This window comes from Ischnura elegans, chromosome 11 (genome assembly GCF_921293095.1).
Source record: "Ischnura elegans chromosome 11, ioIscEleg1.1, whole genome shotgun sequence".
In the NCBI taxonomy this organism is placed as follows: Eukaryota; Metazoa; Arthropoda; class Insecta; order Odonata; family Coenagrionidae; genus Ischnura; species Ischnura elegans.
Window position 1 is genome coordinate 88,707,246 of NC_060256.1, and position 26,026 is coordinate 88,733,271.

General features: G+C 39.1%; 2 protein-coding genes across 2 annotated transcripts in view; one reads left to right on the forward strand and one right to left on the reverse strand.

The window, feature by feature from the left end:
* Positions 1 to 8,898, forward strand: part of LOC124168037 — a 64,908-nt gene extending 56,010 nt beyond the window's left edge. The window contains exons 3-4 of the mRNA XM_046546136.1: positions 5,915 to 6,269; positions 8,529 to 8,898. Coding sequence (XP_046402092.1) covers positions 5,915 to 6,222 — 308 coding nt within the window. The 3' untranslated portion in view covers positions 6,223 to 6,269; positions 8,529 to 8,898. The remainder of the gene's footprint in view (positions 1 to 5,914; positions 6,270 to 8,528) is intronic.
* Positions 8,899 to 8,905: 7 nt separating this feature from the next.
* The window catches only part of LOC124168035 (nuclear pore complex protein Nup133), a 69,029-nt gene continuing 51,908 nt past the window's right edge, over positions 8,906 to 26,026 (reverse strand). The window contains exons 18-22 of the mRNA XM_046546133.1: positions 20,746 to 21,111; positions 19,017 to 19,208; positions 14,957 to 15,060; positions 10,814 to 10,935; positions 8,906 to 9,167 (exon numbers count right to left, since the gene is read on the reverse strand). Coding sequence (XP_046402089.1) covers positions 9,037 to 9,167; positions 10,814 to 10,935; positions 14,957 to 15,060; positions 19,017 to 19,208; positions 20,746 to 21,111 — 915 coding nt within the window. The 3' untranslated portion in view covers positions 8,906 to 9,036. The remainder of the gene's footprint in view (positions 9,168 to 10,813; positions 10,936 to 14,956; positions 15,061 to 19,016; positions 19,209 to 20,745; positions 21,112 to 26,026) is intronic.

A 26,026-nucleotide genomic window follows, 5' to 3' on the forward strand; every position in this document is an offset into this window, starting at 1 on the left:
GAACCCTGCGCCAAAACGGTTTGCAGCCAATCGCTGTCCCCCAAACCCACCTCACACCCTCGCCTAGTCATACAACGTTGTCACACGCATATGAAGCACTGAAACAAGACTGAGCCACCAAAACAAACCCTTTCTGCGAATCACCTAAACAAAAGATTCATCCTTTGGGTCCTTCACGCTTGTCATCCCTTCTGGCTCCTTTCTCATGGTAACCCTTTTGTTTACATGCGAGGTGGGCATTTCCCTTTCTTACCTGGCAACCTTGCCCCCTACCCCGAACCAGACCCTTCTAAAAGTCATCGGACTATTCTCGGCGGCCGGACTGTAGTTGGAGGTCCATATATATTGAAATGGGAAAAAAATTCTCAAACCACAAACCTTAGGTTTTCCAGGCCACTGCGATACCTCCACTGCAAAACCGCTCAACAATCACCGGCCGAATCAAATCCGCTCATCCAGCAGCCCAAAAATACGAATGCGCTCAGCTGACAATAGCCGGAGCATAAACGCTCACCTCCAATTCTCCAGTTTCGGGGGTGAGCATTTATGCTCCAGCTATTGCCAGCTGAGCGCATTCACATTGTCGAGCTCCTTGATGAGCGGATTTGATTCCATGGGCGATTGTTGCGTGGTTTTGCAGTGGAGGTATCGACTGCCCAGATTACTGCTCTATTCAAGTTTCTGATTTTCCATGGCAATTGTACCGAGGCTCATATTAGGCTCTAGCGGTCCATCTAAGATGGCAACACGAGGGAGAAAGGACATTTATGAAGCTACAGCACATTGAGAGCCCCAAACCTGTGCTAAGGCTATGCATAGCAGTGAGGTACAATCTTTCAATTCGACCGTGTGAACGCAAGTGGAATTCACATGAATTGCCATGAGAAAAAATTCAATAAATTGGCTTTACACATGTTAATTCTCTCATAAACAGCTTCAACAAGTTAACTCCATCTTTACTGATTGTAAACTTTGCCTACCAATTCGATCGATAGATTTTTCTTCCTCATAGGAAAATCTACTAGAATTGGTAGAAGAATAATTGCGTGTGCTTGGTTTCGCTAGGTAGGGCCTCCTTCGCTTCTATAGCGCTGGGGTGTTTTATCCCTATTCCCCTCCCTTCCATTCCTTTCCTCCCTCCTATCCTTTTCCCGGAGGCGTCGGCGGGCTCCGATCGCGACGTCGCCTCTATCCTTTTTCCTTCCCATCCAGCCCCTCCCCGGGTGTCCGGGCGTATAAGCCTCGGGTTTGGTTCCTGGCCCCGGTGCGTTGTACCCATAAGAGGGTTCGCCTCGAACCCTCAGGATTCTTGTCAACTTTGCCAAAAATAATCAGTTTCAGATATTTTGTTTCTATACTTTATTAGCATCGGTTTTTCATTTCTAATGCTAAAAATACGGTTAAATTAGGGATGGTCGGATCGGATACCTCGGATCCAAATATCCGTGGATATTGCCCTTCATCGGACACATCGGATCCAAAGTTGCGGAAGACATCGCATCTGGATCCGAAATTTTATTTAAATAGCTTTAGTGAATGCAACGTCCCATAAGGGTGGAGAGAGTTCCGATTCTCTCTTCGAATGTGCCGTCGCATGCGATTCTTGTCCTACGCCACTGGTCAGTGGTTTATCCGAAATTTTACCCATTTTCATTTCCAAACCCAAGCGTAACAGTTTAGGTCCTGACCATGTAAAGATGTTTAAAAAAAAAACAACTTGAAAGCCTATAAAAATGATTTTTAATTTATAAAAACGTTAAAATGTGTATGAAAATCTAAAAAGCATTCCTTCGATTGTATGTACCCAGAATAAATTTGAATAATTACTTCACTTAATAGCAGGAATTGCAGGAAAATGCATTTGGATCCGAAAATATCCGATCCGAAAGATCCGACTCCGAAAATCTATGGATCCCATTCCGAATCCGGATCCGAAAAAAATCCTGGATTAATCCATCCCTAGTTTAAATGATAAAACAAAACTGGAAGCAGGAATGGTATGCTATATTATGCAATTTCAGTTAAAATAATTATCAATTCTGACTTCTAACAATTTGTGATGTCACTGACTCAGATATGCAACCTAAAGGTCGATTTGGATAGGTTTTGAGGGAGCTCACCCCTAATTAAGCTATAGGCATGAAAATTTGCTCTCACTTAGGTTGTAGAGACCAGTTCAACCCATACATCATCTTAAAAAACATGCTTTCCATAGCACTTCACTCCCCACTTCTTTGCTCCCACATCCCACTGTCTTGAGTGCATTTAAGAGGTTGCAACCTGTTATTTGCACATTGATAATGCCTACGGATTAGGTGAAACTGGGTTTGGTCATTAATTATTGCGTGGAATGTGCAAACAAAGTCTCTCTTTTTTATCCATTTCACTAAAGAATGCACCTCCACAAATTAATTCACTTAGTTAGAATTTTACTGGAAGTACTAATTTTATGAGCTTCAAAACCATACCTAATTTCATACAAAGATGGATAAAATAATTGTTAATTGTGAGGATGAGTTGCTGATGATGTTGAGGAAAGGTGGAAATAAATTTCCATTCATCTCCAGTTCATTTCATTTCAATCGCTTGAGTAGTTACCAAGACACAATGCCTCAACTCGGGTATCTCAACTTTTTGCAACGTCAGTTGTCTCTTTCTGAAACTTGCATGGCATCCAAGGGCAATAGCTATATTTTCCTTCGATTGACTGTTACCTTTTATAAACATTCAATTGACAATATCAGCAGTATAGACAGCGTCAATTACCCCATAGGGATGATAATGAAAGTTACTTTACAGGAGAGAGAGTTGAAGTCATATTGCTGGGGAGATAACAGAGGTTAATTTACGAACAAAAATAAAACCCAAGCATCGCAGCTGGAAGGACCTGGGCATTTATTGTAGTTATTATTAGCAGTCACTCACTTGAGTTACTGAAATAATTAGAGACTCTCACTGTGATTTTCGCATTATCCTCTCAAAGCTAAGTATAGAGTTGGCTGGAACTGAGCAAACAAAGGAAAAAATAAATAACCAAGGGATAAACTTGATGCAACCTATAACATAAATAAAAACCAGTTCAGTTGGACTTATGCAGAGCAACCTGATGAATCAAGTTTTACTGCTAAGTAATACCACAAATCGATCGAAACAAATCCTCAAGGTTTCACTACAGTATTGTGACAAAAAATGGTTTGATGTTGACCTCATTCTGAGTGAGATTGTGCTTTACATGAGTGCTCCACTTCCAGCGGAGGGAGGAAGCCACTCTCTCACATAACTAACGGACTACTACCAGCTCCCATGCTTTGATTTTTAGCAGATGCTATCTCAAGTTAACAAAGAAATTAGCAAGTCTTGTTTGGACAGCATTTATGTATTATCATCTTATGTAATAGTACTTGAACTCCCCCAATGATCACATTTCCAGTTTCTCATTTCCTCTTACCATATGTATAGTGGCTACAGCACTCATTATCGTAAACTTGGTAAAGTCAAGCATGTTGGGATGCACTCATTCACACAGCACCGGATTTTTGACCCCCTTGCTGTGGTATGGTATATGCAGAAAAGCAATGATTACTTTCAGAAGGCAATGAGTAGATTACAAGTAATGGTTATATTTCTGTCAATGTAACAACTGCTAGTAAAAATTAAATGAAAAGTGATCATCACCAGTGGCTCCATTACTCCCCAACTCTGGTAGAGGTTTGGAGGCCCACCGGGATAGGCATGGGCACCAATCTGGCCTTTTTCAAATGATGTTAAAATTGATCATTGGCGAGTAGTAGAGCATGGATGTTAGAGCATGTTTGTTTGCTAGTTTGGTGGAGAACCCCAATGCAAAAGGCCAATATTTTATGTAAGTCCATTACTTCATTTAGTTATGTTTTCAGTAACGTGGGAATGAATTTTTAAAAATAAAAAATTATATGCGTTTTCGGTTCATCCAGGTAATCAAGTGCTCACAAATTTTTAAAGAATTCACCTAAAGACAGGAAGTATACGTTGAGTCATCAAAATGTATGTACATACATACATATTCGTCAAGGTTCCCAAGTAGGTACTTAGACAAACATGCACATGGGTATTTGAGATCCTGGTGGGATACTGGAGGAACACTTTGAATGGTTCATTGTCTCAATCGTGACTTCATGGAATCTACTTAACATAATGAAATATAAAAAAACTTTAGTTTCACATAAATTTAATAGGTATTGTGAGTCTTAGGTTAAAACAAGGCATGCCATCACCTACTGGCACATTTGCATCGAAGACACAAAATAAATAGTCACACACAAATTCATTTCAATAGGGTAGTTTTCTTCGTCAAAGAAAACGAAAGGCATTGATTGCGATTAGTTACCCACCATTAGTGTATTAATAATAAACAAATTATTTGGTTTTAGAAATCCCAGTTAAAGACGAATGGCAATGATCAATTTTAACTGCATTTGAAAAAGGCCAGATTGGTGCCCATGCGATGCCACTCCATGTGACGTCACAGGGACCTAGTTTCTATACGAGTAGATAGGAGTTTTACATCATCTGAGATTACCAATGCATGCATGAGGCACAGAGCTCAGGGAAACCAGAATGACGTCACACGGAGTTTTCCCAGCATTCATACTTAGCCGTCACGTTTTCGAACGCTTGAACATTTCCACTTTTCATTTAATCGGGAAAAATAGATATCGAAATTTAAAAATCTAAAAGCATGAAATGCGTACTTCAGGAGTAATAATCTTTCGATTTAGGCAATAAAAAAATAATAGGAAACCACCCTATTGGGTTTAAGAGCAAAGCAAGTAAAGGAGGAAGGAGAGGATCTGCACATACGTTGTCTTCAAAAAGAGGAGGAGGGAAGTTAGCTGCGGTGGTGCCTGGGTCAGGTGGAAGGGAAGGGGGGGGAATTGCAGGGCATCCGTGAAAACATTGTAACATGTGGTAGTAGGGGAGGTAAGGTAGGAAAAGGGCATGCTTTCTTTAAAGATTCACTCTTGGTTTTTTTAGGAATGAATTCATGTGTGACTATTTATTCTATGTCTTCAATGCATGTGTACCAGATGATGATGTAACACGTTGAAACCTAGGTTGCACAGTATTAAATTTATGTGGCATTATGAATTTTTTTGCATTTCATAACCTTGAGTAGCACTTGTGCTCGAGAGTACATTCAGAGTAAAATGAGCTTGACCCTTTAAGGTGCAGCCATTAGTTTGCTTAACAAAATACGCCTTTGGGCTAATATTAATGCGTAGATTCCAAAAATATTTATATGAAAGTGATATCAATAATAGTTTCTGAGATACAGTCTGGGACGTGAAATAATACCAATTCTCGCTCCCTTACAGTCTATGGGGACACGTGTGTCCCATGACATAAGAACACTAATTTTGGGAAAACAAAAGCACAAATGCGGAGTTTTTCGTATTAACTCCACAGGTTAGGTACAAGTAAAGGTTAAACCGAAAGTCCTGCCGTAATTTATCTTGTCATTGATTTGTAATAAACTATCAAATTTCCACTTCATAAACAGCATTTCAAGTGAAAGTTCTTAACAATGTGGAAACTACAATATCTAAAGGATATTGGGAAAAGAATTTAAAACTAGAACCCAATATATATACAAGAATTGCCATGAGAAAAATTCTCCTGGACCGGGAATCGAACCACGGACCTTTGGCTTTCCGGGCCAATGCGCAGACCACTACGTTATCCAGGTTCATTATACATAGAACGCAATAGCCTATTCGTCAATAGAACCAATTCTTACAATCATACACCTTTTCATTTAATTAAAAATTTGGACATAGGTATATGTCCCTTGGCCCTTAGAGCGTTATGGGGTGCCCCCATGAATTTATCTATCCACTAGGAATGAATGTATAAATGAAACACCCTCTTTGGACAGGTGATGATGCTAGCGAGAGCCAGGTCCCTGCGACACCACAGTTGGCACTGCCCGCAATGAAGGAGGCTGAGGCTGCGTTTGCTGCTCGGAGGCGCGAGGCACGCAGCACCATCATGGACACCACCACCCCGAGCAGCACCAGTGCCACACACCCAACCACGCCCACCACGGGCAGAGATGCTGCTCACCGCGGTCGGACACCCACCGCGCCTCCACCCACACCTCACCGTGGTGCGGCCAAGGGAGGAGGGGAGCAGTGGCACTCCACGCCACCACCGCACCCAGCAGAGATCGCAGTCCATGCCTAAGAGGTGGGCCCAACAAGGCCAGGAGACCTTCATGGTTGGAGACAATGGTGAGGGGGTAACTTTACAGCCGAGAGCTGTCTCATCAGTTGAAATTAGTAGGCCTGTGTTTATGAATACCCTTATGAGGATAATAAGGAAATTTTCAAATTTAACGCTATTTGAGCTGCTAACATTTGGCTAATACCATAAATTTCCACATTTTAGTTATCAAGTATCACTACTGATGGATCATGAAGTGTTTTATGTGAAAATTCTGAGAAAAAATCATTTGCCTTCACCAGGATTCGAACCCGTATCCCCAAATTTGCAGTCAAGTGCTTTAGCCAGTCAAGCTACCACGGCATCATTACTCTTTGAGGAAATTTGCAGATTATATCAGACAAGATGGTTTGGCTTGCTGAGCATGTTATGTGACTAGCAGTCCAAGCCATGCGCACTGTGCCAAAGCTGAAGTAGTAGTCCTGATATATTTAAATGAAGCGTTTTTGACCCTTTTTATCCAATGTATTAGCATATGGTTTACAGAAACACTTTGATCAGCTCGACTGTGTATCTTGTGGGGATAATATGAAAAATTTTTAATGCAACATTATTTGAGCTCCTAATAGGAATTTGGTTATTACGGTGGATTTCTGTATTATAGTCACTATAGTTATCAAGCAATCGCTAACAATGGCTTGTGAAGTGCTTTATACCATTCATCATAGAAGATGCCAGTCCACCTATTAAAAGCTTGATTTATGCGGCAACGTAATTTACTTTTCAATAGGTTTTCAAAAGTGTCCACAGTGCATCAACAAAAGCAAAGCAATCCATTTCTTCCCAATGTTCGCAGCAGCATATATGCACCCACGAGGAATAGCGAAGAAAAATTAAGTATTCTAACAACATAACATAATCTTGGATATAGGTTTTGGTAAAAAGCCCTAGCCATATTTTACATCTCTCGCCATGAAATAGTATGCACCCCTCTGTCATCCATTTCATGAGAGGCGGCTTACGTAAACCCATTTCAATGCCAGTGGGGGACAGCTTATCTAGCCGCTGACCAGAAAATCATCCACTGTAATATTCAAGGAATTGCTGTCAGTTTCAATAATTCAAGGTTTTCCCACTGAAATTTAAAAATTATTACTGTCAACCCAAATTTTCACATCAATATTAAGCCACGAGTCCAGTTGTATGGCTTTCTGGATTGTACAAGACCTTGCGTGTGGACCAAATGAATTTAATTTCTACACGCAATAAAATATGGCCACAGTCTGTGAGATTTAACCGAGGTGGATGGTAAGAAAGAGTATCATCATCACCGTAAGTCGAAAATTCTAAGATTGGTTTGATGCAGCTCTCCATTCCTCTCTCCCATACGCTAGCCTTTTCATAGTGATGTATTTATTCTCATTTGCATCCTTTATAAGATGTCCTTTTTAACTCATTAAGGGCTGTCCCTTAACATCCTTCCCCTCCACCTGTGCTTCCACAATTATTTTCAATAAAACGTCATGCCTCATATTGTGGCCAACGTACATTTTACCTTCATCATTCTTCCAAAACACCACAATTTCGATGCTTCCACTCTTGACTTATCGGTTCTCGCCAGCATCCAAGCCTTGCTCCCATAGAGAAACATGCTCCAATCGTAGCATCTGATGTATTGTTTCCTCTCTTCTACATTAATATTCAAACCAGTAAGTGGATTCTTTTCGCAGAAAGCCCTCCTTGCCTGTGCCATTCCACTATTTCTTTCTTGCTTTGTCCATTGTTGGTAACACAGCTTCCCTGAGATAAAATATTCTTTCACCTCTTCAAGCTTTTGGTTTCCTAGTTTAATATTTGTCCTAGGCTCCTCTATTTTGCTGCTAGAAAGAGTTTAAGCCATCAATTTTTCTCTTGAATAGCTCGAGATGTGGGTGATGGATAGAACAATGGATGAAATACATCTCTTCATTCTTAACACTATTGTAATCGAAAGTAAAATAAAATGTGGTGAACGAGCCCAGTGCAACTGTTGCTGAAAGTCTTACGTGTGACCATTATCACCAACTAAAAGGAAGCTCAGAATAATTCCAATATGCATGACAACATAGTTATAGCAAGATGCTGAGAAAGAAAAGATTACTCTCAAGAAAATATTAAAACTAAGCTTTCATAACCACATAACAGAAAAGTGTGTTTAAATACGGTTCATTCATGCCATCCAATAAAATTGTTTTGACAGTTAATATGACGTCATTATGTTCCAAGATATGTATAGCATGAACTACGTACATCATTCCCTAATATCACTGAATTTATTTACTTTCCAGGGAAAGAGATAGGCACCCATGGTCCTTCATCGAGTAACATTTCGACAGGCCATCTTTTACAGCCTGCTTGGCCTTCCTTACGACGGCAATAACATTCAATCTGAATGTACCTAAGGAGCAGAAGGATGAGATATCTTTTCTATTCTCAAGCAGTTCTGAGATCTATTTTAGGACCACTTCCACAGCTTTAAAAAAATATACATTCTTCAAACTCAAGATATGGATGGGATCATAGAATGGTCACTTTCTGAGGGTAAACCTAACCTTAGAGAACTTTATACTTAAAAAAAAAGTTATTTCTATCCGAGTGTTAAAATTGTACATCTTTCTTAGGCTATTAAAATTTTACTTATATTAAAATTGAATGCAACAAAGTGTACAGTACATTTATAAATATATTTTATTACAACACAATGTAAAAATTTACCGATTAATTCTGGATATAAAACGTTTTGTAGAATTTCCAATGAATTTAAGGAAACGAAGGAGGCATTGGAGCAACATCACTTCAGAGACCACTGTAATGTTCATAGCCAATGCGGAGAAGGTACTGAAAGCTTTTGCTCTCCCTCAGGGTTCCCAGTTCTTCCATTGCCATTATTTTATCCACTGGCGGCAGGACTTCAAGAGGAGTTTTTCCTGAGGAAAGAGAAATAAACAGCCATTTAACAACAAGAAATACATAAACATCAGCATTAATGGCAAGAACAAGTTTGCGCCACCATTAACAGTCTGCAAGAACATGGGCTTCCCATATGCTTCATAGGTTTAAATGAAAAACTTTCAGAAATTTCACAAAGTCATGTCGGGTAAAAACTATTGATTATAGTCTTGGGCCAAATTTGGATGAGGAAAATACCAACGTATCGCCATTGTCTTTCTCTTTTCATCTTACAAGCCACGGACAGAATAACAGCAGCTAGCCTGCCCCAATTGTAACTAACAGAGGTCACCTGAATGGCAGTGCACAGAATAATCTTTATTTGATTCCTCAGATGAAATTATCAGTTATACCTCATTGCCAAAATTTCTCCTTGTATTTACTCTACCCCAGTTTTCCTTCATAACCAGCACTTTTTCTTGCACTAAGCCTAAGTCAAACAATTCACTCAAAGTTTCCAACTTGTATGATGAAAAGGAGAAGACAATTTACTTTATCGTACATTTATCCTAAGAATAACTTGCTATCCATCACGAAACAGATTTTCTTATTGGCACCACAAACTTTGCTGGGATACTTTTCCCCCTTAGTAATAATCACAAATGCTGGAGGTAGAAGAGCTCAGTGGTGCAGTGAGGTGGGTTTTGGGGGATAAAACCCCCCCAGAGCTCAGAGAAATTTTAAGTATAATCCATTTTACTTAATTGGATTGATATTACTAATAGAATAGTGTAAGGATTAATAAAATATCTCTCAGAAAGCCATAAAATTCACCATTTTGAACCATTTATATTAAAATTTCGCAATTTATTAATCTCACACATTCCGCTTATCCTGATGGGTATTCCATACCCCCACACACCCCGGTATTAGTTGCACCTAAACCCCCCCCCCCCAGCCTTAATTCCTAGCTGCACCCCTGGAAGAGCTTGCCGAACAAAACTATTTTGCTCAAACACTATACGGTAAGATGAAATGAGAGTGCTTAAATAGAATTGAAACTATAAATTGGCACCATTTATGTGGTGAGAGGTAAACATGGTTACCACGATGAGCTTTATACAAAGGTCTACCTCCTTAGCATGAGGAAATAAAAAACTGAGGGCACGATTTCCACTACCTCAACAGTACCTGCTGCTCCCACTTTGCTTTTATACGGAGCTTTGGCAGAGTTACGCACATATGAATATGTCAGTTCACCCAAAGTTCTTGCCATAACCCAGCTGGTGCAGTCATAATGGGAAAGTAGCGATTACTTCCCAAAAGCTATGAGTAGATTACAAGTAATAGTTACATTTCTTCAACTTTAATGATCACACATGAACATATAAAAAATAACTGGAAAGTAATCATTACTGGTAAACATGTTACTTTTACTCGGTTGCATATCCACTTCTGGAATTCCTTTCTTTCCAAAAGCAAATTTACCGCATCTTTCCCAATCAAATACGCACACACTCCACAAGGCGGCAGTGCGGTGGTTATTTTGACTCGCTCATCACGATATAAATTTTCCTTGATGCCATGGAGAACATTTCCTGACTTTCCCTGATCACTTCAACTATCTTACTTCTCTCTGGATTCCCCAATTCCCCTGGCCTGCAGCCACAGTGCATCAACTCACCCATGAGGAGCGACAGCTCAACCAGCTTGAAAAATAGTTTTCTTTGGCACGTCTCGACTGGAACACATGAGTCCACGTCCAACCACTTGTCCCTCAGGATCGCCCGGCACCAAACTGTCAACCTGGAAAATTCGTGACAAAGAAAGCACTCGGAATGAAAATGAATAAATGCACACAAAGGCATCAATGCATTCGAATGGGCAGTGGTACTTCACAGATCAGAAAAATCAACCATTGGAAAAAGCAGGTTATGAAGTACACCTTTACTGACTTGGTGCCCGGAAAGTAGGAGGTGCACCAAAGGATAAGGATAGGAGAAGAAAGGACACAGTGGGGAATTCTGTCAGAGAAGAAAATGGTAGATAGGCCGTGTCATAAGATGTAGCTAGCACATGAGGACTTAAAGGAAGGAGAAAATTGAAGGACTAGTCCCCGGGGGAAGAGCAAGAGGTGAGTATAAGAAGATCTAGAGATTTCAACAGGCATCCTATCAAGGTTCACTCATTTATCTTTTTTTCCCCACAGTAAGTCCTGCAGGTATTAATCTCTTTCTGTACAGGAAATATCCATTGGAATAATTATTCCTTGATGGCAAACAATCTCTCAGTATAGATAAAGTAAGTATGTACCTGTGTTGTAAATTCTTTATAAGTAACAGAGTGGTAAATATTCATTTCCTAATTTGAAAGTGTGCGAGCAATTGCCAAGTGAAGCTGAAACAGAGAATTAAGGGATAGTTATTCCCCGTTAGCAGGAAGTTCATTAAATCACCACTCTGCTCTAACAGTCTACACTTTCAAAATATCTGTGATTTTAACATCCTTATCCCTCGCATTTACTTCTAAGGGAGTTGCTAGTCAATATTTTTGCTCTATGAATTATGTGATTATATTGAGGACCTGACATGTAACGAGATGATACAAGAATTTTTCAGGAGAAATCGAATCATGCATAAGAGAAACGAGGAATTTTTACAAGAGGTCACAGGAAAGAGTCTTGAAACTGTAGCAGGGGTGGGTGAATTCAGAGCACCATGTTCCATGCTGTATGATGATGACTACACCGAAAAGATGATCAGGGAGAGGGAGGGAATGCACCAGGGCTAGATGAGCCCCTCGTCCGTGAATTAATTCCTTTATTTGCTGAACTTTCTGTCATTCTACTTGCAATACTACAACTACAAATGGAAATGGATGCTGTATTGCATGAGACAAAATTGAGGTCACACCTTCAGTAACTGAGTCAAAAAAGTGGCTCTTTCTCCAATCACAGCACACAAACATTGTTGGCTTCGGTGGCGGTGGGGTAAAGCCGAACTAGCTGTATAACAGAATCCCACCTTGGTAAGTTACCCCTGTCCAGGGAATGGTTGCCCATGGACATGCAACTGTTAAATTTGTAGAAAACCCCGATGTAAGACTAATATGTGATGTTTTCGGTGGTATGGAAATAATATAAAATAATAAATATAAATAAATTGAGAAAGAACGGTGAATTTAACTATACTATAGCATATAAAAAAATAAGCTATCTGTTGATGCATGATTTGCTTTGCGCCATTCTTCATTACTGAGGAAAAGCTTTCAAAATTAAGCCACTTTAATTTTTAAAAAAGAAATTACAATAGGCTTTTCATCGTTCATTTGCAGCAATGAGTTCAGAGAGAAGATTAAACATACTTCACAGATCAATCAACACTGAAAGTGTTATCAATCTCACATGTCTTTTCATCATCATGACTCACACTCAGACATCGTTCTCAAGATTAAACAAACACAGTAAACTCCTGATTATCTGATCATGTCCTCCTTTGATGTTTTTCAAAATATGTACTTATAAAATATAAAATTAGATGCAAAAACACCAGGATTATCATATTTTAATGCAAGGATACACAAGGGTTACTATTTCTTTTAGAATTCTCTTCTGTAAGACATTATTATTTTCTTTACTTGCTAACATGGAATAAGTCGAGTTCACTTGGGCATCTGCTCTAGTATTTCACAATAAATATTAATTTATTTCCATTCCACCGAAAACAGCACACATTGGCCTTTTACATCGGGGTGGGATAAACATTTCAACAATTGCACACGCACAAACAACCATGCCCTGGATAAGGGAAACTTAACCAGGCGGGACTCAAACCCACGACCTCTTGCTTGGCAGGCGAGGACTTTACCCTGCCGCCACCGAGGCCAGCAAATATGATACTAGAAACAGGGAACAAATTTGCTTTGTGCATCCACTGTGCTTCTAAGATATTGAGGGGTGGAAAATTCCAACGACTACCCCAACGTGGACTCATTTAAAGAAAAAACTTTTCCCAGTCCTATTGCCAATCCCAGATTTTCACGCACTTCAAATGATTCTAATGTTGCTGCTAGTGTTTCTACAGACAGTTCATACATTTCAGTTTAACCATCCTCCTCTAGTTCCCACATGCAATTAAAAACTCCTTCTAGAAAAAGAAAATCAACTCTTCCCACTGCTGATCCTACTCTGAAGAGTTTCATTGACAAAACTTGGAGTTGTAAGACTTGTGAAGATTGATAGGAGAAATGGTACGTCTTGAAAATCTACCTATGGAGTTGTAAAAAATAAAGGTTTCTGCAAACTGATAAATCACTTAGAAATAAGTTACACCATTCCATCCAGAAAATATTTTGCAAACAAAGTTATCCCAGATCTGTATGAGGAAACAGAAACAAATTGAAAAATTGTTGTCTGAAGCTAAATACGTTGCTCTTACAACAGACGCCTAGACATCAACACCCATCGATAACTATGAGTTTGACGGCTCATTTTTTATGGATTCAAGTGTGCTTGGAGAATGTCCCATTTCTATAGCTTTCACGCTCCGATGTGAATATTTGTAACTTCATTGCACTAACTGTAGAAGATTGAGGTTTGACTGACCAAATTGAATGGATTGTCCAAGACAATGGGAGGAATATTTTATCTGCACTTGAAGGGAGTCCATTTAATCATTTTCTTGCTTAGCTCATACTCTTCGACTAGCTATTAAAGATGGAATCCTTAACAAACCAATCGTAAAAGCTACAGTACCAAAATGTCATAGTCTGAAGCTATCCCCCATGCGATAAGCATTATTAATTTCCAAGAAAATAAGAATTTTTCAAATTGTCATCTACGAGGTTTCATCAATAATTTGCTGTTTTCCATTGAAAGTCAGCAGAATTTCTGGTAAAAGAACAATTACCCACTTTTGCCATGATTCTTGATCCACCATTCAAAATCATCGTATTTCAAGATACAAATATGTAATGTTAAGATGATAAAAAATCAATTGGCTTTTGAGATGACAGGTCTGTCTGAACAACGTCACCCAACAAAAACAAATACCTTTCGAAAAGTACAACTGAAAATAGCTGATAAAAAGCAACATTTTTATCCAAAATTAATGGTATTAGCACCAGGTTTTCACACAAAGAGTCAGGATACAAAAGAAGAAGAAACTCGAAGATATCTTGAAGATTTTCTTAAACCTTTTGAAAACAGTTTTATTACTAGAAAATGAAGTCTGTAGACTCATTTGAAGGAATTTTCATCAAATTGCTTAATAACATCACTTCCGCCACACATGGAGGGACAATATAGATAAACCATTGAAAAATAACCAAAATAATGGAATGGTCACATAAATGCACTAAGTACATAACAAGCTGCGGCTTGGTTGGTTGAGAATTGGGATAATGATCGAAAAACCAATGATTTGCATGATTTTGATTCAGTGTAGTGCTTAAAAATTGAATTGACTAGTTCGTTATTTCAGTAAGTAAAAGTAGTGATGCAAAAAAATTGCCTCCATTCTGGATTCAAGCTTAAGTTTCTGGGACAGAAATATCTCCATCCCCACACCAATCCTGTTCCTACGTAAGTGTTGACAATCAATTTATTGGCTGTCATTTGCTCCATCCACGGTAAAGTGACAATTTGCCATAGCAAGTGTTTATTTGAGCACTGTGGAGTCTCATTTTTATCAAGGTTGCACTGTATGTGGTGGAAAGGCCAAAGGATGAGTCAGCCTTTCAAGTAAGCCATGTGGAGGCCCGAAGCACAAGGCATATTATGCGCTTTCATTGAACCAATCGGAACTCAACTGTGAAGAACAAAACTCACCACAACTCCTCTCTCTCCTCATTATTCTCGATCATAGGCAAGAGGTCAAGGGCTTTGGAGAATTCGTACTCAGTGGCCTCCTCACACTCATCGGCTATGTACAACTGAAACACAAAACAGATGGCATCATAGCAGGTCTACTTCAGAACAATATAAAAAACATAGCACTGATATGCTACCAGTAATATTCAATCTGCAGTTTGTGCAAAAATACATCACTAACATGCTGACAGAATTATGTGGCCAATCCATGCCCTTAATTTATCACTCTCCCCAAACAGCTTAGTTCAAACACTGCAAAAAATGTAATGTAAATACCATTGAGGTTCCTGAATAGGGTGCAGTATTGGAAAAAGTGTAGACAAAATGCAATTGGGCTATATTAAAATTACACTCAATTCATAATTAATTACAATTTCTCTTTGAAAAACCAATCATATTACAGTTACCTTTAATTTTGTTAGCGTACATGATATCACTGACAATATTTTCTCAAACCGGGCATACTAATATGTAAACCAACATTTTAATTATTACTTATTGCAATTGATTAAATAATTATTAAAATGTTTGATTTAGGCACTCCAGGTATTAATAAATGTTCTGCCAAAACATTTACACCAGTAGATGGGGAAAATGTAATAGATGATGCCTGTCGATCAGTGCACGTGGAATTCAAATTTTAACTTGTTTATTAAAATGTAATAATTACTCCCAGGAGCTTTGCAGTAGATAAGTAAAAAATACTGTTTTACAAATTTAGTGAATTCAATTAAAATTACAACAGATGTATTAGTTAACATTAATTTGATTACTTTTACTTCCCTACACCAAATCACTGATAGCTATTCCTCAGACCATTGTCAGGTGAAGCCAAGGGCCTCGGGTTTTTCAGCAAGTCCGTCACATTCTTCTTCTAACTCAGGTGAGGCAGAAATATATACAATCTTATGACAACTATGCCAAGGAAAACACAAGCAAGCCTTCAGAATACTTTGACTGCCTTGAAGGGCTACCAAAACTTTTATCTGCATCATTTCACAGGCAGTTTTCTATCGTATAATATCATCAGAAATTGCTAACAACAGGTTTTTAATATGTCTCAAATGTGAACCTAATAAATTTGGGTATATAGAAGCGGAAATGAACTTTTCATATTAAAAGATTCGCATTTTATGGAAAAGTTGTTCAATATTAATGAACACACTTCTTATCAAACTAGAATTTTATCTTTATGAAAAAAATACGCATATGAGAACCGAAAATTTAAAAATGAGAGAACATTTCATTTCTCATTTTAAAATTTCAACAAACTCTTTCAGCTTGGCGACTTTACAGGGGACGTGGTAGTGGGGTTCAAAAGTACTCCACTCGGGACGTGATTCCTTACAGCATCAATTTTCACTTTCATTCAATCACAAAGTTTGGCAGAGAGGGCTGACATACCAACATCTCTTGTTTGCAGTGGTAGTGGTATAAGGAGAAGTGACCGACAGCTGAGGCCATCTGCGCCATGAGGGAAGGAAGGCTGGAGAGAAACCTGGCATCAGCTTTAGCCAGATCCTAGGAAAGGCTTCAAGGTGATCACATCTCAATGTCCAATCCGATGGACGGAGTGTCGTGCTTGAAATGTTCTCTACACAAAATAGGGTGGTTTCCTTTTATTTTTTTATTGCCTAAATCGAAAGATTATTAATCCTGGAGTACAAATTTCACGCTCTTAGATTTTCAAGTGACGACATCTATTTTTCGCAATAGGGTGGTTTCCTTCATCAAAGAAAACGAAAGGCATTGATTGCGATTCGTTACCCACCATTAGTGTATTCATAATACACAAATTATTTGGTTTTTGAAATACCGGTTTTGACGAATGGCAAGGGTCAAATTTTATCCTCATTTGAAAAAGGCCAGATTGGCGCCAATGCGATTCCACTCCGCATGACGTCACAGGGACCTAGTTTCTACACGAGAGGATAGGAGTTATACATCGTCTGAGGTTACCAATGCATGCATGAGGCACAGAGCTCAGGGAAACATGTCTTAATAATCACCTATTAAAACTGGCTAGGTTCGGAAAGTTTTCTTCGTTTGATAAGGTATTAATAAACCTTTTTTAAGCCAAGCGCTACCTTGCAGCAAGGTACTCAGCTATCCGCTAGCATCCTGCGACGTATCAGCGCTAAGCCTCGCCTCAAGGTCACCTCACCGGGCGGGAGGGGGAACCAGAAATACGACGCACGGAGATATTTCCCGTCATTCATACTTAAGCGTCGCGTTTTCGCGCGCTTGAAAATTTTCACTTTTCATTTAATCGCGAAAAATAGATGTTGTCATTTAAAAATCTAAAAGCGTGAAATACGTACTCCAGGAGTAATAATCTTTCTATTAAAGCAAAAAAAAAATAATAGTAAACCACCCTATTAAACGAAAAGTGAACATTTTCAAACGCACGAAAACACGACGGCTAACTAGGAATGATGGGAATGGTCCATGTGACGTCATTCTGGTTCCCGCTGCCACCCTGTGAGGTCACCTTGAGGCGAGGCTTTGAGCACTGATACGACGCAGGTTGCTATCAGGTAGCACAGTACCCTGCTAGTGGGAAGCGCTTGGCTTAAATAAGGATTATTATTACCCTATCAAAAGAAGGAAACTTTCCGAACTTAAGTAATTTTAATGGATAATTATAAAGAGATGTTTCCCTGAGCTCTGTCACTCATTCATGCATTGTTATCACAGACAATGTAAAACCCCTATCTACTCGTATAGAAACTAGGTTCCTGTGACGTCACGTGGGGTGGCATCGCATGGGCGCCAATCTGGCCTTTTTCAAATGAGGTTAAAATTGACCATTGCCATTCGTCTAAATTGGGATTTATAAAACCAAATAATTTGTATACTGTGAAAACCCTAATGGTGGGTAACGAATAGCAATCAATGCATTTCGTTTTCTTTGATGAAGGAAACTACCCTATTCAACCAGGGATTGAGCAGTCTATGAAAATTCTCAGCCACCGCCCGGATTTGAACCTGAACTCACAAGGTGGGAAGCCAACTCTCTAGCCACCACATCGACCCGATCCTATCTTATTTCTTTTACTAGGCAAGGAGAATGCAGGGGGAGAGCACCAATGCTACAGTGTACTCGATGGTATATGGCACTAACTAATTGTTATTCCCGTATAGCTATGGCAGATTATTCAACGCAAACAACCGGATGTTGGCTCTGGCCGACATGAGGGAAGGGAAGTGACCGCTGAGGTAGCAATTGTCCGATGCATTCAGGCCCGGCCTGAGACCCAGCTTAGCGAGTCCTTAGGGCCACTCCTCGGCAAATAAGCGTGAATATACGTGAGCAGATAAATGCGTGGACAGTGTCTGCGAGTGACTGGCCTTGAAATAATGATCGAAGTATCGATTTTTCTATTGATCTGTGAATCGTAGTTTTTCAATCAAATTTGAGAGATTTTTAAGGTTTTATGACGAAATTCATGGTTTTTTTCAAGGTAGACGAAATTCATGGCTTATTCACAGTTTTAAATTTTCACGGTTGAGTGAGAACCCTGGACGAGAATACCAGGGTAACTCCAGACCAAAAAAAAAGCTCCATTCAGGGAGGTTTAAATATTCTCATGCTACTCGTAGCACAGAAAATGTTTTCCAATTGTAGGCACCAGCAGGAAAGGGTTAATTCCCAAATTTCAAACAATATTTCGAGATACCATATGTTTTGCTGTCTTTTCCATGTCCCATGCTACTTCATTTCACTTCCTGATCATTTCCCTGTTTTACCGGATCGTGGGCACCCTGCCTTGGTTTACAGCAAAATTGAATTTTTACTTCATTTTCACGCTTACGAGAAACATAAAAAGTATGGTTGATTAACATGGGGTCTGCAGGCTTCGCAATACACACAAGCACTAACACCAGTGACCATGGTTAGTATGAGATGACAATAACAGATTTCACACCAAAATTACAGTAAAAAAATGTGTTTGAACATGGTTTAAGGTGGTGGGTTGACAATGAAAAAGCATATGAAAAGGAGCGAGACACTTACTTTGATAATTTCCGCTGGAGTTAACACAGGCATCTTATCAGGCTCATAGCCAAAGCTATACACTGTGCTTTCAGGAAGATTTTCCTGGCTCTCAATGAGATTCATCTGATTGTTAATCCAGTCCATGGCTGCCCCTCGGGCTGCAACATTACCATTGGCCAGCAATGCTAACTTTGCCATTGATAACATGTACTGCAACATAAAAGGCATTCACATTATTTACCCTCTCTACCTCCAAACTGATATACTTTGTACACGTACAACAAGACTATAATCTTAAAGTGATTACAGTCACAATAGAATAAATGTTCAATTTTGATAAACAAACTGAAATCATCATTTATTGTGAAGTAGTGTGACTGCTTGGATTTTTTCAATATTTTTGTTTTATGGCCTTCAGTATTCCCCTGCATATAAAAAATATAATTATTAGGCACACCGATTCAAAATACACCTTGAAACGCATTTTTCCAATGGTATAAAAAAGCAAGAAACTTTTGTTTCATCATATTTTAATGACACATATTAATAAATACCATTTGTGAAAGGTCTTTGAACATTTATATGTACAATGTATACCTTGCCCCTCCTACAAGAGAAAACTCCCAGGCATATTACACCAGCAAAGCAAACTTCTTGCACGATTCATTTTTAGAACTTACAGAATCCCAATGCAAAACAAACAAAAATAAAACTGGTATACAATACAGCGTGTTCCAAAGTTTCATGCCTATTTCCCCAATAATTCAAAAACTGAACAAACCCCATGCAAACCACACCAGGTTCTGCACTGAATTTTTGTACAAACACCAGCATTGACATGAGGGAGCTGGAATCTCATTCTAAGTGTTCCGTAATAATGATTTATAGCTATGTATATAATGATTTCTTCTTTCCATAAACCAGCCTTTACTGACCAAAAACCATAATAAGAAATATTTAAGCAGACGTAAAGGGGGATTGGACTGAGAACAAGGTGGGGTAGATGCGCTACCAGGTTACTTAGACCTAATGGTTCACTGTGTCAGCCACCAATCAATGATCACCCATAGAGGTCAATGTAAAAATTATCCTGAAATTATGGAATGCGCAGAGTCATATTAATTTTTTTCAAGAGCTTTTCATCCATATTTTATTAGCCTAATTAGCAGAAGATACCTAAGGATGAAAACTAGCATAGACTATAAAAATGGAATGGAGGAGTACGCTCCAGACAAGACACCAATGCAGCTGAGAAACAACTCAATTTCAATTCTGTTTGGGCGGCAGTTAGCAGTAACCTCTGCAAAAAAAGACAGGCAGCATTGAGAAAGCTTTTTTATTTTTTAAATAAACACCCGAGAGCCATTGAGCATATTTTTTTCATGGCTTCCTCGATTTTCTCTATAAAACTGCCTTAAGAACTAAGTCATAAAAGTAATATGTAGAGCCTGGGATATTTACCCTTAGTGAAAAAACTGTTAAAAAAAACTGTTGAAATTATTAAGAGTTACTTGGGACCACTGTTGAATCCAACAGTAACTGTAGAAAATTCAACAGTAACTGTTGAAAATCCAACAGTAACCGTAGAAAATCCAGCAGTAACTGATGAAACCCAACAGTAACTGCTGAAGTCCAACAGTAATTGTTGAAATCCAACACTTTTTTCGCTAAGGGATACACACACAACCTGGGACACATAGGGATATATTCTTGATATGGTATACATTGGGCTCAAAAGTGCACACACCTTTTTCTTGGTGATGGATTCCTTCTCTTGGGATGCCAGCATCCTGAGGGTGTCCGAGGCCTTCACCGTCTCCCCATCAAACACGTTGAGCATCCATGAGATGGATGGATGGTTTGACAGGAATGAACCCAACGCTTCACGCTGGCTCTCCCTCCGAAACGGCTTGTCCCCTCCCACAGTAAGAGGCCGCGATGGCCTCTGCCCAAAGGCTGATGAAAAGGCCAACCTGTTGCCTCCGTCCAAGGGCTTCAGCATCATCCCCTCCGCTTGCACCTTCCTCAACGAGCTCCCTTGCCTGAACTTCTCCAGCAACTCTCCCTGCTTGTGTTCCCTCATATACCAAGCGTACAGGAAGTTGGAAAATCCCTGCCGATGAAACAGATGAGGTAAGTAAGAGCCAACCGCGACCAGAAGAAATTTTCATGCGCCCCTAGCAGCGGAACACAAATTACAGTCTACATACAAAACACTTTAGCAAAATCTTACTCACATGCCAGTGGCGCAGCGATGGGAGGGTTTTAGGGGATAGACCCCCTCCCCCCCAGAGCTCAGAGAAATTTTTAAGTTTAATCCATTTTACTTATTTGGATCAGTATTACTTATAGAATAGTGTTAGGATTTATCAAATATCACTCAGAAAGCCGTAAAACTCGCCATTTTGAACCAGTATTCTTAAAATTTTTCTGGATGGCCCCCTCAACTCCTGCTTACCCTGGTGGGTATGCAATACCCCATTACAAGTAAGTACTAGTTACCCTAAAACCCCCCATAGCCTTAATTCCTAGCTGCGCCCCTGTCACATGCAGCCATGACATAGAATTACTGCAAATGCCGGATGACTGGAGATGCACAGGAAATAAATAGGATTCACCAAAATGCTTAATTACAAATATTGATTTAGGAATAAAATACAATATTTATCTGAATATCGTCCCCACTTTTTTTCCAAAAATGCCCATGGTAAACGCAAAGGGGGGATTATATTCAAACGCATTTTTTAATTTTTTCCAGAAACTGAAACCTCAAAATTAGGGGTGGAGCCATATTCATAGGGGGGACTATATTCAGAGAAATACGTTAATTTTGTGCCTACTATGTACAGTGGAACCTCGTTAAAGCGAGTACGGGCTACAGCGACACCCCCGCTATTACGAGAGATAGCCGATGCACCGTCAATTGACCCTATAATAAGCATGTTAAAAAATTCGTTTTTACGAGGCCCTTTTGGTGTTGGCTCTCGCCATAGCGAGGGTTTCACCGCCGGAAAAACTTACATCAAGACTCCTTAATCTCTGTAATTGCTAGCGATCTGTTAGAAATGAAGTTAATGGAGTGCTCAGTCTCAAAGTTATGTGGTAAGCTGTCGTTCGATAGATAAGTAGTTAATTTTGGTGAAAATATTGTGGCATTAGCATTTGCGAATTCTTGATCTTCTTTTGTTCCTCGGGCGGCAGAAAGCAGTCGGCAGCGTACCCGCACGTCCGTGAGTTGCGTGAATAGAAAGCATTTGATGGCAGACACCATGGCCAAAAAAACACCAAACACGTCTAAGCGAGAAAATAAAAATAAAGGAGTAATATGAGAGAGTTGAAATAAATTTATCTTCCTATTCGCTCTGCACAATTAAAAAAAACAAAAGCGCCCAAGGAATACAGACGATGAAGAGTTTAAAGGAGCTTTGTTCGGGTGGTTTTGCCCACTCAAATCTGCGGGAATTTCTGAGAAAGGGGCTACGCTTAAGCCTAAAGCGGAGTATTTCAGGGATAGATTGCGAATCGAGAATTTTAAGAGTGCGGAAGGTTGATTATACTAATGCAAAGCACCAAAGCATTATCTCCCCTCATAATTGCTGGTGATGCCTGCGGTGTAAACCCAAAGTCGTGGAAGAAAGGACTCCGATCATAAGTATCTTTAGAAGTATTCCCCGCGTCATATAACATAGACGAAACGGAACTTTTTTACAGCCAACTCCCCGACAAAACCCTTGCAGTATGAGGTATTTCTTGCAATGAAGCCTCTAAAGGTATGTAGTGCGCCTTAGCGATGATGTAGGATGTACGATGCAATGATACTGAGCATGAATTGTTGGGATGGTCGTATTTATTCTCCGTTGCGGATTTACAAGGGTGAACTATTCGCGTCAGTGGTCGGAGTCGTACTGGCGCTCTCTTCTGTCACGTGGGTAGCCGAGAATCCCCTGGTGGCCGCTGGAAGAACTCACAGAACAACTAACTCTCGTTTGCAGTGCCGTGGTAAACTCGGTGTATTATTTCAAATACGTCACGAGCGTAACACTCAAAAAGAAACTTTTTTCAACAACGGCAATTTTAATCACATCATTTTTCAAGCTTAGCAAACTTTTTACCGTAGATGATGAAGATATTACATTATCTCATAGAAACATTCTTCCAAGGCAGGAACGTTATACAACCTTCCACCGTTTTTGCCTGTAGAAACAAATGCAATGCGTTATTTCACTTAATTAACGTACAAAAACAATAAACATACACCAATGGAAAGATTTGAGGCATTAAATAACCGCGATACTGTTTTATCAGTTAATTATTGAATTTTCAGTGGAAAATACCAAAATAATAGAATGATCACGTAAATGCACTAATTAAGGGCATAGAAAAATGGCTTCGTCGGTTGTGCATTGGCATAGTGATTGAGGAAACAATGCTTTGCATGGTTTTTATTCAGTGCGGCGCTTATAAATTGTTTGAATAGTTAGTCGTTGTTTGAGTAAGGAAATTTAGTGATGCAAAAAAACATCGCCTTTCGTCTGGATTTATGCTTACGTTTATCGGATAGATGTTTATCTGTCGCCGCACCACTCCTGTTCCTGTATATCTGTTTGCAACAGGTATATTGGCTATTATTTGCTCCACCTCCGGTAAAGCGACAATTCGCTATAGCGAGTGTTTATTAGTGCACCGTGGGGTGTCGTTATATCGAGGTTGCACTGTATATCCTTTTGACTTCCTTGGGTTCTGAGTCAGCACTGATAGTGCTTCCTCATAAAACTTAAATCCTCTCTTCCTCACTTAATTCTTTTATTAATTTTTCATAGAATATTATTGCCAGTTATTTGATTGCTAGTCATATCAACTACCTTTAAATTATTCAAAATTTACAATTATAATCAAATTAATACTAATACAGTAAAACCTCTATGTAGTGAACCTCTTTACATCGTAAACCTCTATACATCGTACCAACCCTCTGGTCCCGTCAGATTTACATGTAAATTTATAAGCAAACCTCTCTATAGTGAACCTCTTTATATCGTAAAACCTCAACATATCATAGCAACGAGAGACCCCCGAGACGGCCTAACTACCTCCGCATTTCGTACCGAGACAACTAGAGGCCATTAATGCAGCCGCGATAACGAACATGGAATGACATTTTCAGCGATAAATGTTTCACGCTTATTCTTCTCTTTTACACCTTTACTGTAATTTTCACGTTAACCATTAGCTAGGGCAATTTTGTTCCATATGAGAGCATACCTAACAGTAAATAAGAAAAAGGCAACGAACTATCCTAATCATTTTAAGTGACACTAAATGAAGACAGAACGCATCGTTTTCTTTCGAATCATGGTAAAAATTGCGCGATAGCACTCGCTATCTATTACTTATGGCTTTATTTTCCTGTAAATGCTAACATACTATGTTCAGTTAATAAAAGAGGCGACCAGCGCAGCCTATAATCCCTTGCCGGGGGAAATATTTCAACTAACTTCACTCCCATTCATGGAGACAGAATTACTCAACCGCATTGCTACTTCCATTTCTAAAATGAAAATATTTCATGAATTTACTGCGACTCGAAATAAATCAAATACAGTTTTGCAATCATTTTATTCCCATATTTCCCGGTGTAGCACTTTCTCACTGCCGCCTTGGTAATTTTTTCGTGAACGATCGTAGTTTACAATTTATTGCGCTGAGCGACAGTCATATGTCTCGCGTGCGTATTTATGCCGCGAAATCTGACTTCCATCGGGAGTCCGGGACGTCAATTTCTAGCAATACTGAACGAACATCACTCCATGCGCGACAATGTTAGGTGAAGGAGACAAATAATTAGCTGATACGCGGTAGAGCAATGAAATTTTTTACCGTCGCCGCGGCATTCTGAAGTAGTTCGCCCAGCATTCTCACAAGGAAATCACGTCATTTTGCAGACCGAGCGTTTCTTTGTGCCCCTGACAGAGTTTTTCTACGGAACTCTACGAGCATTGTATTTTAGAGAAAGGGAATTCATCGAAATTTCCAAATTACGCTCAGTTTCTTGTTTATTTTTTGCAATAGTCACGTGTTTATTTATTTTTTATAATCTTTAACAAGTCATATGTTATAAGAATGATAAATCAATTTTCTAAAATATATTATAAGGAGTATTTTCAATTATTTGCCATAAAATATGAAAACATACGAAAATTACTTAATTAATTATAAGCTGACGATGGAATCGACAAATAAAACAAGGCGGCTGCTTGACATTACCACATTCCGAGGAATTTTCCTAGCCATCAATGAGGGCAGGCAGAAGAAAGATGTAGCAGTGACCTTTGGAATACCATCATTCACCCTGACATCTATTTTAAACAACCGAGCAAAAATAGAAGAAACTGTATATCTAGGCTGCACAAATAAAAAACTTGGGCAGTGAAATAAGAGGTTGAAGGAATTATGTTAAGAAATATAAAAGTTGTGTACTTCCCTCCAAACACTACTCGTAAATTACAACCCTTAGACCAGGGAATTATTTCTTTGGTCAAAAGGCATTATCGAAAGCAGCTAGTGAATTATTTTTATGGAGAGTGAATAGTGAAAACTACATTAAAAGTGCTCATGGAACATCCTTCAGACCATGCACAGGCTGTGCCTTTCGTGGAAGGAATTAATATCCTCAATTTTTGAGAAATGCTTCATCAAGGCTGGGATTACGGGTGATAGCAAACAGGAGGAAAGTGAGATATTTAAGAATGAACCTACAGAGTACAATAAAATCAACAAAATAGTTGACACAAATTCAACATTTGAAGACTTTGTAAATGTTCATAATTAATTATTCATATGTTCTCCACATGAGTTGGAAGATAGTGGTGAAGGAGATGTATATATATTGCAGGATACAGGAAGAGATGGATTTAGAGGAAGATGTTGGTAATGAGGAATCAGTTACAGTTCCCACCAAAAAAGAGGTTGTGGATTCATTGAACGTAATTGAATGGCTTTTATTAAGCATGGAGGAATGTGATCATAAT